General features: G+C 38.7%; 1 protein-coding gene across 1 annotated transcript; it reads right to left on the bottom strand.

Moving 5' to 3' along the window:
- Positions 1–146: 146 nt before the first annotated feature.
- On the bottom strand, positions 147–20,071 carry tmem161b (transmembrane protein 161B). The gene is made up of 12 exons (XM_085179825.1): positions 19,815–20,071; positions 13,850–13,953; positions 12,229–12,309; positions 10,958–11,055; positions 10,716–10,872; positions 7,924–8,075; positions 7,789–7,849; positions 7,545–7,685; positions 5,487–5,600; positions 4,327–4,501; positions 2,938–3,034; positions 147–2,821 (listed from the first exon to the last, which is right to left on the bottom strand). Exons 1-12 carry the CDS (start codon positions 19,815–19,817, stop codon positions 2,526–2,528), a joined length of 1,479 nt encoding a protein of 492 aa, XP_085035951.1. The 5' UTR covers positions 19,818–20,071; the 3' UTR covers positions 147–2,525.
- Between the last annotated feature and the right edge of the window lie 424 nt (positions 20,072–20,495).

The following is a 20,495-nucleotide window of genomic DNA, read 5'->3' on the forward strand; positions in this document are numbered from 1 at the left end:
CACAAGGTCGTCTTTTAACTTTTCAGAGCTTGGTCTGATCTTCTGACCATAATGAGTCAACTGCATCTTAAGTTTTGATAATTAACCGACGTCCCAGTTGTGTAAAGTTGTGTATGAAGCTACAAGGACGTATTAAAAAGGACGAATTAAAGAACATAATTTATTTAAGACTAAACTCTAAAGCAGAAATAAATACATGAAAGAACAACAGTGTGTGTAATTTGTTTTGTGAACCCAGCAATGAATAACAAACACTTTCAATGGTAACACAAACTGAAGGAGCGATGCCCGATAAGGCATCCAGTACTCTTTCGCAACCGATCAGAACCACGCCGTCAAACACAGGTTCACAGCTGATTTTAGCCCACCACACACTCCAACGAAAGAAAAGAGTTTGCCATTAAAATGAGAAATGTTTACAGGCCTCAATATGTGTAATAAATACAAAAAAAACAACAAAAAAAAATACAGATCAATCAATTAAACTGGTCATTAGGATAAATTACAATTTGCTTGAGGGGCAGATTTAGACAGATTAGACAGGAGTTTAAGAAGTACAAGGAGTGAGGGGTGTTAAATCAAGTCATCATCAATAAAAAAACAAACAGAAAATCTAGAAATTAGGCAGGATTGATACATTCATTATGTGCATATTCTCCATCCTTTAAAAACACACAACTAAAGCTAAGACTTTTGACATCAGGAGCTTAGAAACGCTGATATGGTGGTTCTGTACAAAACTGAGCTAGAATTTTGAAATTACAGCTCGATTGTTTATTAAAAGCAAAAGGAAATGACAGGCCAGAGAACCGCAGCACCGTGCGATTAATCTGGCGCCACGTACCCAACATTCCTGAATAAACTGGACAATCGCATTGGCCAGTGTGTCATCTGCACAATGACTGCTTGTGCGTTTAAAATCACCCACCCCCGAGAATTACAGCATACAAAGGAACGATAAATACTTCAATATCGTTACGTGAAGCAGAGCTAGTGATTCCCTCTTTTTTTGTCCTTTTTCCTGTGGGGGGAAAAAAGAAAAAGCTGGAGGAGCGGTGGGGCTCGGGGTTAGACTCACACATTATTAAAATTAAAAAAACAAAACATTTGTTCTGTTGGAAAAAAAAAGAATACAAATCAAAGATTGTTCTCACGAGGTTAAAACCAATGAATGGATAGAAGTAAAAACAAAATAAACAATATAAAAGGCAGTAACTTATCAACAGTTGCTGACATTATCTCCTCACCTGACCTTCAGCACAGGGCCTTGTGCTGTAGATGCAGACACAAGCGTGAACCCTGACCCCGTCCCTCCCATTGAATCATCTTCGCATCTCCCACATCTTCTAAAAATGGCTCAGTTAAAACCAGGAAGGTTCCAATGCAAGTATGATATCAAAACTACGCCTTTCTTTAAAAGAGTCTCTCCTGTATCTCAGTTCATTTAGACACATTTAAAGAAATCAGCTTTGAGTCGGCAAGATGTCACCCTTTGAGTTGAACACTGCTTCTCGCTGCTTTTATTACGGACGCCACAATCCGAGCAGCTATTCTGGGAACATCCCAGCCTGTCCCTCCGTCCTCTAACACAGACGCTCACCGGTCAGCAACAAACAGTAAGACTCTTCTCTGAGGCATTGCAGGAAAAAACAAAACAAACCAACAAATTATATTAAGTTTGAAAAATATGTTAAAAGTTTCGATCAAGAGACAAATGTGGGCCCAAATGTGGCAATCATCAGTTTCCCACAAATGTAAAACCACACACGCACACACATAAACAGCTGAGGTGATTGTAGATCTAGATTCAGTGACATCCTTTGGTTTAAATGCAGCTTCTTTAACGTGCATTGGGTTTAGGACCTTGAATATGCCCGAAGGACTCTTAGCATCCAGGCCCCTAGCAGCATGTATGCACTCTGTGGTTTAAATAAGCCAGACTCTTGCTGATGTGCACAATGCTGCAAAGAACCTGCATTTTCTAAGCAGAAGATGTCAAAAACCTGAAGATGCTGATGAATTAAACTCATTGCATGTGCTCTGTTGTGAACAGTTACCATGGATTCAACTCCCCTCGCAAAAAAATGATGTAACTGATCAGAATTGCCACACCGATTTTCACCTAGTAAAATTAATTAATTCTATTGTATTTATTTATTTATTTATTTTTACAGCTCTTCCGACACACTGCTGATACCGATTACTCTTTCAGTCTTGTTAAAGTTTATAAATGTTCTTGACCAGATCAAAAGTTGTGGTCACATGTAAAAACAATGTCAGAGTTCATGGTCTATGGAGGAAGCACTGGAAGTTGAACCAGGAGCTCTGAGGATATGACTGAAGTTATTGTACTGGTGGTCAGAGAGAAGAAGGAAGGGAAAGGGGGGCGGATGTTGAGCTGTAAGTAGGCCTCCATTTGCCCCCCCCTCCTTTTTGATCAGGCTGTACACATTAGTTGCACTGCGGTTATGTGTGTGTGTGTGCAGCTGGAGGGGGGGGTTGATGCCACCAGTGGCCTGGTGATGCTATGCCGCCATGAGATACTGATGGTAGAAGAGGCCAAAGAGGGAGGTGGAGAAAAGGCAGGCAGCAATCCACCAAGTGAAGAAGGAGAAGAGGCCCCGGAAAAGCAAGGGGCTAAAAACAGTCCGCAGGCCTCCCAGGGCCACTGAGAGCTGAGCTACTGATGCTCGGGCTCCTGTTTCCATCACCGTAGCTGCTGTTGGAGCTGCTGCTGGTGCTTCACCCATTATAGAGTTCGAGTTCATTTCATGGGTGCAAGGCAGGTCTTCTTCATAATAAACCCACCAGGAGTGACCACCTGTAATAATTGAGGAAAATGGGAGGGGAAAAGGGAAATATAACCTGAAGTTGGAGGAAAATGTGATATTTTAAACATGAAAAAAAAATATATTTACCAAGCAGTAGATGACTCACCTAAGGTTTTTAGCAGCAAGGTTGTGTGTAGCAACATCACCAGGGGTGCCACATATTGTAGTGCAATAACACACAAATAGTAAAAAACACGTGCAACCTAGGTGAAAAGTAGACAAGAAAAGCACCGTTACAATAAGCTTTTTACACAAAATGTTAACACAATATCGTTCCAAATGTTTTCAACTAAGCTCATAAACTCACAGCAGCTTTTGTTTCTCTGAAAGAGTAACCCCTATTTCATGTAGGGCAGGGACACATCGTAACAGGAAGCTTCATCATAAAAATAATAATGAATTCTATATTGATAGATCAAGCAACATCAGCAATAAAACATCTCCTTCACATTTTAAGAGCATTTCAGTCATAAATAAATATATTAGTTAACTACAGGGATCAGTTTCTGTCTGTTGTAGACTTGAATCTAAAAATCTTAACGGAATAAAGCGTTTTGTTCTATCTGTAGTTGTAGTATATTATTCAGGCTTCTTAACTGCTTCGCCTCTGCAAAACCAGCATCTTAGATCAACCTTAACAACACAGTCGCACTAAGGAGAACAGTGATTGCAAACCTTGGCAAAACCAAAATTAATAGGATCGTGTGCAGTGAACCTGTTGCCTTCACAATGGCTGCTTTGAAGACGAGGACCAGGTCTGCAACTATTCGCAATCTGTGCGATCTTCACAGTTAAATTGCTGTCTTGATGCACCAAAGTAACAGCAATAAGACAATCAGTCTGCTATCAGTCTGCAGCTGAATGGAGTCAAGTTGGAAATTGCAATAACTTTGATAAACTGGTGAAAATCACCTGTTGCACATCTGTTGTGCAAACCAGAAATTCACACTGACTACATGCATTAAGACTCGAGCCAGAACCAGGATGAGAAAATCCTCCATAAATAATGAGGTTATTGCCGCAGGATGGCAACTTAACCACAAACTGACACAGGCGTTCACCAGCATTGATTTTACACACACATAACAGAACCAGTTGAGTCGAATCCCTTGTTGCAAAGAGACACATCGCAGAGGAGTTGCACTCATCAGCAAAGACTGATTCCTATTGATTGCAATGTGTTGACGATCTCTCTGCGTTTATAAGTTTGACAGCGATTATTTACAGACCTTCACTAATCTGTCTGAGAGTGACTGCAGTTTGAGACTGCACCCAATGGGAAAAAATTCAAAGCAATGACTGGGCAACTACTCATTTCATTCCATATGCCATAGGTGATGTAATCTAAACACTGCTCTGAATCCCTCGTTTCAGTGCTCACCTTAAGTTGAAACGGGTAGTTGCATTTTCTTACATTAAAAAAAACAGAGTGGTAATTGATTAATAATGATCAATAATTATGACTAATATCATGGGAAAAACAAAAATTGCCCACCATCTTCTGCAGGTCCACAGTACTTATCCGTCCAGCTTCCTTCTTCATCTGATCCACACCCTTCTGGGCCAAGTTGAGGTAAGCCTGCAAGTGATGTCTCATCATAGCAAGCCGCAGCACACACATCAGTACGATCGCCCATAACCGCAAAGTATCATACGTCTGTTCAGTCATCCTGACAGTAACAGAAAGACAGGAGTGAGAAGAGGAGGGATGAAAGGATGGCAGTCCCCCCCCCCCTCCCTCCTCCCCCCCGGCACACAAACTCAATACATCATGTATCCGCTGTGCCATTTGGATGGTAGGTAAGAATGCTGAGACAGAAAGGAAAGATTGTAAGAGCAAAAAGAGTAATAAACGACTAAAAAAAGAAAAGTAAGAGAGGGTGAAATTGAGAAATTAAAAAAATAACGAAAAGGGGGCACTGTAACATGAAGTAGGACTTAATCAGGTTTGAGTCGCTGTCAACAGCAGGAGAAAGTTCAAGACATGACAGAATTCAAACTTGTGCCACAAATGAAATTCACAAACTCAAAATAAACAAAGAGAAGGTGGAAAAAAGGGCCTTCCGTCAGGTGTGACTAAATTTGTTTAAAGTCCAAACAGAAAATGCGTGTACTTGTTGTCACTTTATCTTTGCACTGAATACAATCGTTATCTCATTTTTGTACATTCCTTTCTCACAAATGGCGTTGCTTTGTTTACATCTGTTTCGCACTACAAAAGGACACAATTGCTTTTATTTATTTATTTATTTGATGTCCCATCCCTCATCTCTGAGTGCCAGGTAATTAGCTTTCTAGATATCAAGGCAGTTGAACTGACGTCCCTTCCAGAGTACAGATCCGTCAACGTGATGTGTAAGACTATAGACTTCCGGGAGAATCACGATGAATTGTTACACAGACTAAAATGTGGGCAACAAAGTAGTTTACATCCGAGTTTTGTTCATAGTCAGCCAGCACTGTGTTTTATTTACAAAGTCAACTTTGGACTATGATGATGTTCAAACCGGTCCAGTTACTAAACTACTTATTTGATGTTGAAGTAAAAAAATATTTCCTTATGGCTCGAATTCATCCAGTTACAACACAAAGCTTAAACTGTATTTACGAGCACGGAAAATGTTACTACACAACGTGTCCCATATCTTTACTTACAAAGGCACACTCTCCTTTCCCAGAGTGGGGTTCATTATGTAATCCTTGGTAATAGGCTTCACCCACAGCAGGACCATGATGAGAGGGGACAGGAAGTTGATATGAAGCAGAGTCCTACAGAAATAAACACAATACTTAAAAACAAGGAAACTCATTTACCCCACTTCAGAATCATCTATGAATTCATACATTATAGAAAACTGAAGACATCAATGAAATAATCAATTTTTAAATGTTAAGACTGCGAGAAATAAAGTCCACACTACGAACGTAACTTTCCCCGCGAGTGGTGAGAAGATAACCAAGACACACATTTCGAAGGAATGGAGATAATCCCTGCTGGTGACAGTGTTTGAAGATGTAAGCTCATGACACTTAAGTAGGGGAATGGAAGAGGAAGCCATTTTGGGGAGTCTGCTATGCCAAAGTGGATTATCTGAATGCGATGTGCTCCCTGCTCTGTACCCCCTATCATGGTCAGAGGCATCCCACCCAGTGAGTTCTGAAATGGAAATCTGCCTCAATTGAGCAAGCCTTCATCTGACTTGCAGGGTGCTCTCTTAAATTTGACACACTCTGAATAGTAGGAGACAAGTATTACCGGGCTGCACTTGTCCTCTTGATAGTCCAAGATAGGATAGTTTGATAGTTAAGCATTGTTTTTGTGGCCAATTTGAGCACATCCCATATGAAACAGGTCTAACATAACAAATACATTAAACAAAGGTTAGAGGAAATCAAAAACACGGTCTTACAACCTCAAGGCAACGAGTAACTACATCTGGAGGGTTCCTTCTTTCATTTATTAATATATTTTGTATATTTTGTAATGACACCAGACTGGCAAAAAATCTGTATAGAGACCTTCAGCCATTGTTTACAGGCTCATCTCTATCTGTTCTTCACTGGAGGGATTCTGCACGACACAGCCACAAGTGTTCCTTGCAAGGTCCACGCTAAACACGACGGGCCCCATCTGATCCAAACAAATTCATTTTGGTTTAATCTGCCCAAAGAATAGGCTGCCAATATGAAGCAGGTTTCTTTTCATGACTGTCTGCAAAGTTTAATCTTGCAAATAATACTAGGTAATCAAGAACTCTAATGCAACTTCTGCTCCAACATTTGCTCAGTATCATCTACGGAGTAGAGAACTGAGTAGCTCAGGGCTTACAGATTAATGAAAGCAGACAAAACAAGGTCAAAAATGAGAAAAAACAGCAGTAACAGAAGGTTCTTTATAACCATAAGACCTTAATTGTAAACTACCTTGTTCCAGCAGCACTTTCTTTTTCAGTTTGCTACTTTGAGTAGTGAATTTGTACATCTATCCTTGAAGAGCCACCTCGTCAGGCCAGGACTCCGCAGTCTATTTACACCTACAGGCCAGTGGACACTCTTTCAATGATGATGTACACATCCTGGACAGGGAGGAACACTGGTTCGAGCGCGGAGTCAAGGAGGCCGTTTACGTGAAAAGGAAAAGACCACCTCTGAATCAAGGAGGGGGTCTGAGGGTACATCTTTTGCCATCTTACAATGCTGTGATTGCAGCCATTCCCCAACTCTCTGTGATGGTGCTCAGGGCCATTGATCAATGGTCATGAGAATTTGCTTAATTATGATGAAGGAACTGACCTCCCAGCCTATTGTTTCTTTAGTGGTGCTAGTTTCAATCATTATGCAAATGTACTGTTTATAAGATTGGGGAAACCTGCAGTCAGCTGAGACTGAAGAAGTCACTTGGATGAGTGACAAAACGTTTCTCCCACTGAATACGCTACATCCAGATGTATCCTTTCTATCTATCCGTTTTGTTTGTAACTCTACACAAGATTAAATACTTTAATTGATATTTGTCTGCCAGCAATGCTACATAAAAACTAAAAGGAAAAATTTGATAAACTCTAGTGATACTTTTTTTAAAACTGTAAAACGGAGTATTGGTTCTTTGTATTTCTAGTTTTAAGATCAAACATTTAACATCTAAGGGGTATACGTATTATTGCTGTCTATAAAAAGGGCTACTGACGTATCTACAAAGCACAGAAGACTCACTGTGTAAATTTGGTTGTAGTTAGGTTGAGTGCATCTAGGTGCATTTGGGCCAACCGTAGACCAGGGAAAGTTAGAAACGCTCCGATCAGAGAGCAAAGCAGGGCCAGGATCAACTTGAAGGTGAGCTTAGATATGGGACCCCTGTGAAAGAGAAAATCCATGTTGCTTATAACCGTCATTTTACAAGTCGTAAAGAATCTATGACAGCGGAGGAAAGAAACAACAACACTGATGTTACACTTACTGGGAGTCGAGACCTTGGTGCTCCAGAAACTGTTGAGCGCTGTCAGAAAAGTTTGCAAAACCTAGAAAGGAAGGCGTGTTCAACGGTGAGTAATATTTTTATTACACAAAAAGAAAGCTATGGTGCAGAACTGACCTGTCTCCAGACCAAACTCCAAGTAGTTTTCAGTGACAATGAGAATGGCCATGGCTTTAACAAAAAAGAAGAAAGCAAAAGTAATGCAGAGTGAGCGCTCGCCGCTTTCTTCCAGCTTGAAGTAATGGGCAGTTAGAGAAAAAAGCGTCTTACTGTACAGTGCACAGTTAAGGAAAACATCTCAAGAAGCACAATGACATAATCAGCTAACACAAACTACTTTGCCTAAACTTTATCCTTAAGAAATGCACAACAGTATGCGATGAACAACATGGATATGCACCATGCAAACTATTTTTCCTCTTTACAGAAGAACACACAGTCTGTGGATACTGAAAGACCCCGTGTGAACCCTCACTCGTTTAAAGTCACACAAACCCTGCTAGCTGGTATGTGTGGAGAGTGGATCTCTGGTGCTTTGGCACCGCTGCATATGACTGAAGTGATGAAAATATTTATACTATTTTGCAGTGACTTTGCTCTGATGTTCACAGAGATGAAATCCTCGGATTCTGGAACATATAAGGTTACAGTGTGGCATTCAATCTCTTTCACTCAAAATCAAGAATAGCATTCAAACAAGTGGGTTTTCTTTTTACCTCTCCAACCTTCATTTATACTATAATGCTCACTAGATAAAAGTTAGCATGAGGCTCTAAGAGGAATACGTTTGAACTATGATGTAGTGCTTTACAATCAAAGGTGGCTTGCTAACACTGGGAGGATAAAAGGGAGATTTTTAAGCAGGAATTTACATTTTAGTAAATAGATTTAAAAGGTAAATACCATCAAATGTGCATACTTGCAGAATTGCAGTAATTCCAATACTTTCAGTAAATAGTTGAGAGAGCTGTGCAGCTGACCTCCAAGGCTGACCTCCAAGGCTGACCTCCAAGGCAAGAGTCTTAAGGACTCTATCAGAAAGAAATTAAAGGCATTACTTTGAACATGACGTAAACTCCACAAAGTTCACAGCATGTGTGCACATTTGCTATATGTATAAGTGACATCAAGTGACATTATGTATGAGATCAAAGCTGTTCTACAGTATGGCAGCCACATGTAGTTTGGCCTACTTTCGTTAATTAAAGGCCATGCATACTCTGACAGCTGTGATGGAGCTCTGGACTACAGATGGCCACTTTGAAACAAATTATTTAACTGTAGCTTCTAAACTGTGACAGCTCACCTGTCTAATGTGAAGAAAAACACACAAGGTGATCTGCTGTTAGAGATAGAACAGATTTACTGATCTACATAAACCTACATGTTTAAATATATGCAGCACTTTTGCTTTGGAAACCCTCACAGATGGCTCCTACTGCTGTTTGATGCTGTAGAAATGTCATAAACTCAGAAAAAAATACTTAAATTTCACCAACATCATACTTGAAAGGCATTCTGTGATTCTGGAGTTGTCCGTGTATACCTCTGGCAGCTGAAAGCATGCAACTGTGTCTTTTGCTCTGTGTAAGATGAGCAACTCACAGGGATGCAACGGAGAAATGCACAGACAGCAGGAATCGTAATCATGAGCTTGCCTGTAAAATTGAATGGATGCAGTTTAACCCTGTGTTGAAAGTGATATGTAAATTTTACTAGGTCCGCCCTCATAAGACTGTTGACCAGGTCCTCATTCAGACATGAAGCTGACGTGTGCGGATGCTGTCAGATTAATGAAAAGGAGCGGTTATGAGAGTATTTAAACATGTCACCAGGGCTGAAATGGGGAAAAAACTGAAATCATGTGTCAAATTAACACATATCCCCTCATCTTCAGCTTTCATCAGTTTCCTTTTCCCCAGGCATATCAGTATGTTGGGTTGTGAAAATTGGGCCTCCAATTGCCAGTGCAGGCAGGAAATGACACACCGTCTGACCACAGTGAGCCACAGCTGACCCGGAGAACTGGAAAGATTGATCCCCTTGGTCGGTGGCAAGGATAATGTATATTATTCAGCACAGCAAATAGCAGAAGGACGATAAAGGCAATGGGAATTCGAACCAGGAGAATCTTTACCTCTCATTTCAGTGCCATTAGTCTCCTCTGTTGCATTTACATAGCACATTGAATTGCTGTTATAGACATGTTAACCTATGTTGACCTACATATTTCTTGAGTGGCCACTTATGATCGGATCTGAGCTGCCCAATCTACATCTAAATAAACACATACATCAGATCCTCACAAAAAACAGAAGCTTGCTGTTTTTAGCTGGCTGGAGGAAGTAAAACACTGACAGAAGCCACAAAAGGACAAGAAACCTTGAAAAGAAAAAAAAAAAACACTGTTTCTTCACGTTTTTTGCCCATGATAGCACACTTGTAACAATACTGCTAATGTTGAACTGACCATCATTTGATGTCAGACTATCATTTGTGGTGTCAGACTACCAAAGTCTTGATAACGATGTATAATCATAACACCGTCTAACGAGTTCTAATGAATTCTAATGACAAAGCAGCCACTATCAAGTGTTAGGTTTGATCTTCTGACATGTTTACATTCGGTGGTCTAATGTCACAGTTAACAGGAAATAAAGAGTTTGGACTGCATTATTATTTTTAACAAAATGTAAGTAAAGGCAACACAGTATGTGTAAAAAGGCAGTTGCATATAAAGTTGAAATGTGCTAATGAATGAAAGAATATTTTTGTTATGCTAAATTTTTATAATTGTGTAACCTTTTCTTACTGTCAGCATATTATCAAACAAAAAGCTAGTTCACACAACAACACTGAAAAGAAAAAAAAAATTAATAAAACGTAAAGACTGACTGATGTGAGGATACATAACAAAGGCGAGTACTAGTAGGCACCAGACCACACTGATGTTCATCTCTCCCGAGGGCTGAGCCACACTGTAGTACAGCTCTGTTATCAGATAAACCACAGTTGCTGCTACTGTGAAATCCACAAGCCACTGGAACTCTGGGAAGTAGTGCAAAGCTGCAGACATAAAGTATATAATTAAATCAACACTTTCAATTACAACACAGTATTTACAGGCTGTGGGAACAAACAGTCAAGTTACCTAATGTGTCCACTTCTGTGATGCATTTCGTCTCCAGCTGTAAGTCTATGTCCTTGGGGACTGTTAGGGGCTTACTGTCTATGTGACCATTGTACTTCCTTGAAAAGGAGTGACAGAACAACAACTTGGGTGAGAAAGGGAGAAAAAAAAACTGGAACAGAGTCAAGATTTGTGGTAAAGCATTTTTAAAGGAAAAGAAACCAGAATAACAGTAGTCTGAACTGAAAACTCATCTGAACTCTCTTTAAGGCAAGAAGAGAATCCATGACAGCTAAAAGCCTTACTTATGAGATCCAATGCAGCTTGAGCATTCAAAATTTCATTACCAATACTACTGTACTCTCCCACGACCCAGTGTGGCAAAATGTAGGCAACTCTAAATCGCTAATAACAAGTGAATGGAGAGCTGCTCTTTAATGTTGAAAAACTGTCTGAGGGCCTCCTTAGTTTTGGACTGCTGGCTGAACAATACCACTCTAAGACTCAAAGACCAAACATGCCCTAGATAGATTTAATTTCTGAGGCACCTGACAGGAAAAAAGGGGCTCAGCTACACCCCTGGCTGAGGGAGTTGGACGCTTAACAAAGAGAATTGAGCTGCGTGGCACGAGCTGGCCAAAGGACAGTGGTCCCTCTTTTTCTTCTAGAGATTACTGAGCATGTGGTGATGATAGCCTTGACCTGTCTCATACAGGGTCAAAGAAAGGACTGTGCTACAAAAACCGCCTTAAGTTGAGAGATGGACACCATGTGGAACAGTAAGGATTAGCCGTCACCGGTGACTTTAAATTCACATTTAAAACGAAGAGTACAAAGGCAATTCATTTGTATGGCCCAACATACACCTGCAGCCCTAGAAAAATTAATAGCATGCGTTTTTTTTTGTTTGTTTGTTTAATGCAAAGTAGTCTCAAAGCACACTTCTAGTATTAAGGCTTGACATCTGACCCCTTTGAATTGATAATGCCTTTTAGATTTCAGAGATGATGCAATTCTTTTCCCCTAAAACAGTCCAAATAGTAACACCTGCCCCCCCTTAAAGGTCCAACTTTCCTCATATCCACTGGACAAGACCACTTACATGAGCTGTTCTTAAACCCAATGAACAGCCATGGAGGAACAAACCAGAAGGAAATCTGTCTATTTTATCTCCTTACTTCAAAAAATCCTTAAATGAACCACATAAACACATCTTTGGCACCTCCTCTTTGCCTCTGCTATTCCCCGCTACCAAACAATAGCCTTCATTCGCACCCTTCCTTCCAACCTACCTGTCTTTCCTTTTCTGTCCTTTTTGTTTCCCAGCTAAGCTCCTCAACTCATCTTCCGTAGGGTGCTGGTACCACCGCAAACTGCGAACAAAGAAAAGAACAGCTATGTGACTTTGTACTCAGAGTAGTAGACGGGGAAAAAAGACAGTTTTAAAGCACGTGCAAAGTACATTTGTGACAAAGACACAGCCATTCTAACACACTCTCTCACACTACAAGAAGACTGTTGATTTATGTATCTATGTATTTTCTCATTTATGTGTTCCAGGTGCAGTATGTTAGTTTTTTTCTAACAGGAGCAACAGTTGGTGATACACTGTGTATTTCTATATGTACTCTATCCTTTTATTGAATTTTGTTAATTTCCCCAATATACCCCCCTTCTCTTTTTTCCTGCCTGTCCTGCCTTAGACATCGTCATACTATACCACATATAATGAATAACCAAAATAAGACAACTAGAAATAAATAGATAAAAGATTCACATGTTGCTGTTCTCGCAAAAGCAAAATGTGTTTGGCACCACAGTGCATTTAAATCACAAATCTGATTGTAAAAGCTGCCAGACCGGACAGGATTTAAAAAAAGGAAAGAAAAAGAGAAAAAAAAAAAAGCACGCACAAAGGGAAAAAAAATGACTGACTGATGCTAGATTTGATGTACATTTGCTAAGACACCCAGCACAAAATAGCATATGTTGACTATGAAGTATGGAAGGCATAGGCAAGTAATTTGGGGTTAAACATGTACCATAAGAAAACTGGGGACTATATAATCAATTGTTCATTCATTTCCCTTTCCCAACAATCAAAGACGATTCATCTACTGTTAAAACTTTAAATTGCCTTACATTACTCTTCAAAAATGCTCTTTTAAGTGGTGACATTAAGTCTAGATTGTATGAACATGACTCATAGCCTCAATTTATAACATCTCTAAGCTTTATGATGAACTTAGAGAACACAAAAGCGTGCACTAACCAGACATATCGCAAAGTTTCACTTTACATAAGCGACGTTAATACACATCTAAAATGCATTTATAAGAGCTTTTACAACAGAAAGAGTATTTTTCCTTAAGGACTAAGTTTGAAATAAGACCTAATTCAGGAACATCCCTTTAAAGACAAAGACCCTCCTTAACTTTGTTTAGAAACTCTCTTGTTAGCGCATCTTGAGAACTACTGCGAGGTGGAGGAGGATAGAAGGAGCAAAGCTTGCTTTTTTTACATTCTATATTTATTTACTTATTATGGAAAAACGTAATTACAAAATATTCTGAGGGGACAACGCTCTGCTTAGGGCAAACAGTTCTGAAAATGTTGCAACGGTGCCCTAAAAAAAGCTTATTAATTATTAAAGATGTTCCAAAAAGCAGTTTTCTCAAAAACATATGTGGCACTAGTTGGAGGAAATGAAGCGCACCCTATTTCTGTCCTTTCAGGTCACCCCAATATTTTGCCGACCTTTGGTCTTTGATCAAAATGCTTCTGAAAGCTTTAGAGTCTGAGTAAACATTTTGATCTCGATTGTTTGGAACCCTTTTTGAAATAAACTTCCCAGGAGGCAACTAAACTGCCTGCAGCATTTAAAGAAACGGCATGTAAGAGAGTCTACATTACCTGCCACTGCAGAGTAGCCATCTTGCCAAGGAATAATGAGGTATGATTTTCTGAATTACACTGGCCATTACCATGGTAACCACAAGCTGCACACCGATCACACCCTGTGGAAAAAAGGATTGGATTTAAATCACATTTAAAGAAAGAATAATTACGCATGCCATACAGTGCGCTACAAAACGAGCTCAGCATGACCTAGAGGTTCATCGCTTCAGTATTATTTAGACAAGCCCAGCTACACCTAAAGCTACAAAATGTGTAGAATGCGAAAATACATAATTTAAAAGGCCAACAGAAATTTACAACCAAAGGGGCGATGTGGCAGTCTTTTACTGTTCATTAAAACCAGAATACTGACATCGTAAGTGCTTTAACATCATTGACACCTTGATTTATGTGTCTTTTTTGACACTCTGGTTAATGCTACTTCAACACTTGCTTGATTGGTAAAGCTACAATTTGCAAGCAGCGGTAGATGTGATGGAACAGTAAAGACTGACAGAGAAATCTTCATCTTATAGTTACTGAAAACCTTTTTTCTCTGTTTACCACCTAAGCAGTAGTCCTTTTATGTACAACTCTGGTTGTATTAGGCCATCATAACCAGCCAGTCAGTTGCATTATTTCATAGTACTGCTTGATGTTTAGTATTTGTTATTTATTTAATTCATTAGATCAGGAAATAAAGAGAAATGTATTGCATTTATGCAAATTTAAAGGTTGTAAGAAAGCTTGTAAAACATTTTATAATGACCAGAACTGATTAGTCATTTACTGTGCCTGTCTCTTCTTCTATATCACAATTAAACACAATCTTGTAATGTCTTAAGTGAACATAGAAGCTAGAGTATAAAAAAATATGGGGTGATGTGTAACATTTAAATAAAGCAGACTCCAAATACAATTTTTCAGATACAATTTTTAAAGCCTATTTTTATTTGAAAGCAGCACAAAGGCAACAATTCAATTGAAACTGCAAAGATTTCAAAGAAAATATGTATTTTCTTTGAAATCTCTGCTCATTTGTAATTTCATGGCATCAACACATTATGAAAGGTTCCCCACCATTTACCTGAAATAAAAGGAAGTCACTGAAATTGTTTTATATAGAGTCACCAGCTTAACTGTGATGTGATTTTAAAATAACTGACATAAAACTGCAGCACTTGTTGGAACATATAAAAAAAATAATGTTACTCTTTAATTTGTTACTTAAACATGCAATCAGAAAAAATCATCCATGCATCCACTTTCTTAACCACTTAGCTGATTTAGGTCACATGCTACAGAATAGTGGGTACACCCTCAATAGTTCACCAGTCCAGTGCAGAACATGGTAAAATCAAAGAATGCACAATTAAACTTAAAATGATTTTGCTGTTTAGAACATTTTATTTTCCTAAAAGCAGATATCTTTTTAATATTTTACTAGGTTTATAATATAATAATATTAGTGTAAATGTAATTTTATCTTGACACAAAACACAGCAAGCTATTGAATTCTTGCTCTAGTTGCCGGATGTTGAATTTTATTGCGTTTTGGTTCATTAGTGCTAGCCTACTCCAGACATTTAATTTTTTTTATTAAAGGTATTTAATTTGAGATTAGTTTCTGTACTGGGTCATTGTGGTCAAGCGTGTGCAGGCACAGATATCAATGCTTCCTACTGACTGCCAAAGAGAAGCCAACCCACTGATCTAAGCCTACATTGAGAGGATAAAAGCGCAGCATGATGGGAACGATTCTGGCTCCTTAAGCCTAAGTGAATATTGATCCAAGTGTGCCAGGTTGCTATTAAGCTTCTTGCTTAATCTTTGGATACCTTACACAGAAGCAAAGGCTAATGGCGACACAGACATTATGACAAATGGTGCAGAAAAAGTGGCAATTAATTTACTCTTATTGTATTCTTTAATGTTTACTTTAAGATAATTTATTATAACTTAAATTGTAGATTATGAAGCAGTAACTCTGATAATCCAACTTGGAATGGGAATCTGTTTGGAGTGTCTGCTTGTTGCAATAAAAATGTCAATATTTGTCACCACTGTACCAATACTCCTATTGATTTTTCTTCCAATATATATCTTTTTTCACACTCCTAAAGAATACAGGTAATAAGAAATGCTATCACTTTATAAGTACATTCACAACAAATGATTTGTGAATCATTTGGAATGATCACGATTGATGTATTGATGACTTATTAAATGGAGATGCAAGTCACAGTTAAACAGATCAGCTGTACGTTTAATGGTCTAAGAATAATGTACTGTATATAAATACATACATGAATGTATGCACTATATCTACACAGCTGAGTAATCTTTGACAGTTTATTTAGAGAAACGATGTGAACCACCATACTAACATCTTTCAGTGATCTACACTCAATAAGAAGATGAGAGGCCTGATGAGAATTTAGAGGAAGAAGAACCTTGACAACATACAATCTCCAGAATAACATCTTCCTTTAAATAAAAGTATACAAAGCCTGGTTGCTGGTCACTAAGGAAAAATATGTATTCCTTGACCAGCTGGCAAGTGGCTGCTGGTGGTTGCCAGGTGAAACTGGTCAAAAAGAGTGTAATTGGGTTGTTTACTGGCATATTGCCGGGACTAAAAAGTAGTTTACATCAGCGGTCCCCAACCTTTTTTGCGCCACGGACCGGTTTATGTCCATCAATATTTTCACGGACTGGCCTTTAAGGTGTTGCGGATAAATACAACAAAATAAAACTAGTACCGGTACCAAAAAAAAGAAGATTTATTCATAACACACGTGAAAAGACCCAGGAAAACCGAGTTCACCATAAAAACAATAACAAAATAACGCTGAAAACCCTGAAAACCATACATTTCACACCTGAGCCTCAACTCTCGTGGCCCAGTACCAAACGACTCACGGACCGGTACCGGTCCGAGGCCCGGGGACCGCTTGTTTACATGGAAGACACTGACTTGTTTGCAAACACTTGCCAAGTTCTAATCTAGTGTCTCTGCTCACAGACAGATGGGACTTTTGTGTGTTGTTTTTGTTTTTTTTAGAAACAAAAACCCGACAACATGATGCAGCATAAAGGGGGTTCCCCACCAAAATGTTTTTGTCTGGCTCATTATTGCAAGGATGCATTCAAATATTTTAATTAATAAAGTTTCTAATAAATGTACTTGGGATATTAGCAAGAAAGAAAAATGCGTTATATACACTTATAATGGCCTGTAGGTATCAAATACACCAAATCATAAAATATTATGAGCTCAAACTAAATTTGAAATAGGTTTCACTTACAAAACTGCATGCTGAAAAACAACTAGAAATTGATAGCTAGACAACCAGAGATTAAGAATGACAAAGAATTCATATTTGGGCTTACACTGTAATCCTCAAATATTTTAAAGTCATCTGAGTTTACATTATCAACAACTTAAGGTTAAACATAACCCTGTTCCCTGATTGGAATCCACTTAAAATTTACATAAAGCCGTAAAGATTATTTTAACATACTAATGGTCAAAGTGTTTTAGCCACAACAATGACAACAAACTGATTCTCTTTATATTTTAACCTTAAACAAACTGTTCAAAACATGCAAACATGCAATTTTTGCAATGTTACAACTCAATGTAAGTATCTGAAAATAAATAGCTTTTGATGAGCTTTGTTTACAGCTAGCTGAAAGTGTTAAACAGACATCTGCTTCCAAGTTTGGACAATGACAAAAAGCAACACATATTACTAGTAAATGTATCGCCAAGCAGGACTGGACTAAATGGCAGCACACCTGTCTCTGAGTGATGGTTAAACCCATGTCAGGCTGAACTTGGTGTGTAAGGAGGAAATGAATAACACCTTGACAGGACAAGTGATACTGGCAGACATATACATTGGACCTAGATTTTATATTGGTCATGGGAATCCCTAGTGTCACCCAGCATGGGGTAAGCTTCAAAAGCTGAAGTCAATACCTCTTCTGGACTCACATAGAGGAGAGTGGGTGCCATTTATTTGGCAATTATTCTCACTTAGATGTGATGCGTGACCAAACACTACCTCTCTCACTCGGGACATTTTTTTTCATGTGAGTAATGGTCATGCTATATAGGTCAAAAGCACACACTCTTAGTTTGGTGGATGCTGACCACACTCTGTGGGAGACCTGCAAGGATCTCAGGCCTGAGGGAAATTGAGCCAGCATGGACTCCCTTATCTTGCCCAGTCCGCTTGACCCCCTCCACAGAACAACCAAATGAAATCTGTAGGGGGTGGGGAGTGGGAACTGCAGCGATAAACACTATCTGTAAGAGCTCAAAAACCTCACTACTATTTTACAGATGAAACTAACTTTAAAGCAGGGAAACCCTGTACTGACCAGCACTTCTCCAGTGTCATTCATCTTCACTATATACTGCTGGGTGTATTTAAAATCTTCAGCTAGTGAGGGTTCCAGAGGTCCAAGAACAAAGTTTGTAATATAAACATTGCAGCATATGATAGAGATGTTCCATATGTTGATTATAAAAACAAGTCTAATAGTAACACTGTAGTAGGATACTTGATGAATGAATCAGGGTGCGAATTACAGAATTCAATATTCTGTAATTAAGTATATACAATGTACCGTCATTGTATATACTGTGCAATATACAATGACGGTACAATGCCTATTTATTGTGTCAACACAGCAAATCCACAATACTTGATGCACTACATGATGATTACATATAATACACTGCAATATATTTGTGAATTTCAATATTTGCTGCATTGTGTTGTCATTATATTCTATTTTAATTATGCGTCCAATTAATTATTCCTGTATGCTGGTGTCCATCATTTTACTCATGCAAGTCAACTTCCATTACGTTTGCCTCCCCTTATCAGTAAGCACCATCATGAAGAGACGGGAAGTTGACTGTGTAAGTCAAATTGGTGTGGTGAGGGGGGGGCTAAAAGTCCATTCAATTCAGCTCTTAACCTTGAGCCAACCTTTGAAAGTATTTTGAAGGTTACTACAACTTATCAACTAACCAAATATAGATAAACATAGTTATAGAACTGTTAATAAGCATGTTAATACTTAATAAGTCAGTCACTTGTTAACGGTTAGTTCAAGAAGTTCAGATTCAGTTCTGTGCCTTTAAGGCACATCACAGCAGATACAGTCAGCTACATTAACCAATGAAGATACAAATTGTACCTGCAGGAGGTTATGCAAATTCTATCTCTATTGTTTTAAAAACCTTTCCTTTACTCTGTTTCTTTTTTTAAAGAAAGGCAAAATCCTTTCAATAGCTTTCAATAGGAAATACATTTTCATGTTTGACACTCCATCTTATTTTTACTTAGGTGATGCTGTGTTAGAACTTGAGATACTTTTATAAATCCACGGCTACTGATCCAATAAGGACTGCTCAATCGCTTGACTTATATAAATATAAATGTCATTACAATTGTACGTACAGCGGGGTTGAATTTAGAATTTATAATTTAATGTGATAAAAATGTTTTGGGGGGTAGGTTTCATCTCCTTCCCGAAATTATCTTGCCAGCTGAATGGTAAGCTAACTGCTAATTATATGGTATATACGACCTACCTTCAAAGTCCCATATGCAAAACTAGTAAATGACAATAACTGCAAACACTGTATGTGAGTGGACCCTACTTAACAGCACAACATATATGTATATACTATATAATATGTACTGCCCCATTCACTACTCTGCTGTCACCGTTTTAGCTTACAAGCTACACTGACCTGCCGACTACAAGCATTTGCTCTGGCTAGCAAGCTAAGCTAACGTCCCACTGCAGTCACAATAGCAAACGGCACAAAAAGAAAAACGCTTCAGAGTCAAGGTAAACATTTACATGAAAGCTGATGTTAGAGGCTGGAGACCTATCAAAGAAGTGAGACAAAACATATATAGCGTTGCGTTCAGGTGCTCGCTGTCATACTCACCATGTCGATGCAGTGCAGCTAAAACGAACTCTACCCCGGCAACACTGAGCTCTCCGACTCGGAAATCAAGCGGCGAGGAGCACATAAGCGCTTCCTACGATTCTAATACACAAAAAGAAGAGGTTTCTCATTCAATTTGTCACCGTATCTTTTCATACACCCCTACATTGTCAAGAAAAATCAATGGATTCTGCCTCCGCTCCCAAGTATTTTCAACTGCAGTAGAGGTCACATTAAAACTCTGGGTAAGGAGGTGTCCATTGATGTGCCTGTATGCCGAACGTAAAGTAGGAAAACTGAAATTATTCACACAATCACAAACTGAAATAAAAACGAAATTATAAAAGTGTTAAGATATAATTGTGAATTAAAATTTTAGCTTTCGCTAAAGCACTACAAAAAGTCTGTACTTTTTTGTAGGATTCGACAAGGCGACTATACGTACATATCAGGACCGCCCCTACCGGAAAAGCGCAAAAAATCAGTAGTACATGGGACAGAAGAAACTGAGGACAGCGTGTTTGTGTTTGTGTTTAAGGTTAACAGAGGAACGTTTATAGCTTCGCAGACTACACCTATTACTTTTACATAAATATAAATGAGTGAATGAAAGGAGGGGTAAATAATGCAACAGATTATCAACACGCCTTTTAGTTATGCTGGCATTTTTTTTTGCCAAAC

This window comes from Neolamprologus multifasciatus, chromosome 12, assembly GCF_963576455.1.
Source record: "Neolamprologus multifasciatus chromosome 12, fNeoMul1.2, whole genome shotgun sequence".
NCBI classification, from domain to species: domain Eukaryota; kingdom Metazoa; phylum Chordata; class Actinopteri; order Cichliformes; family Cichlidae; genus Neolamprologus; species Neolamprologus multifasciatus.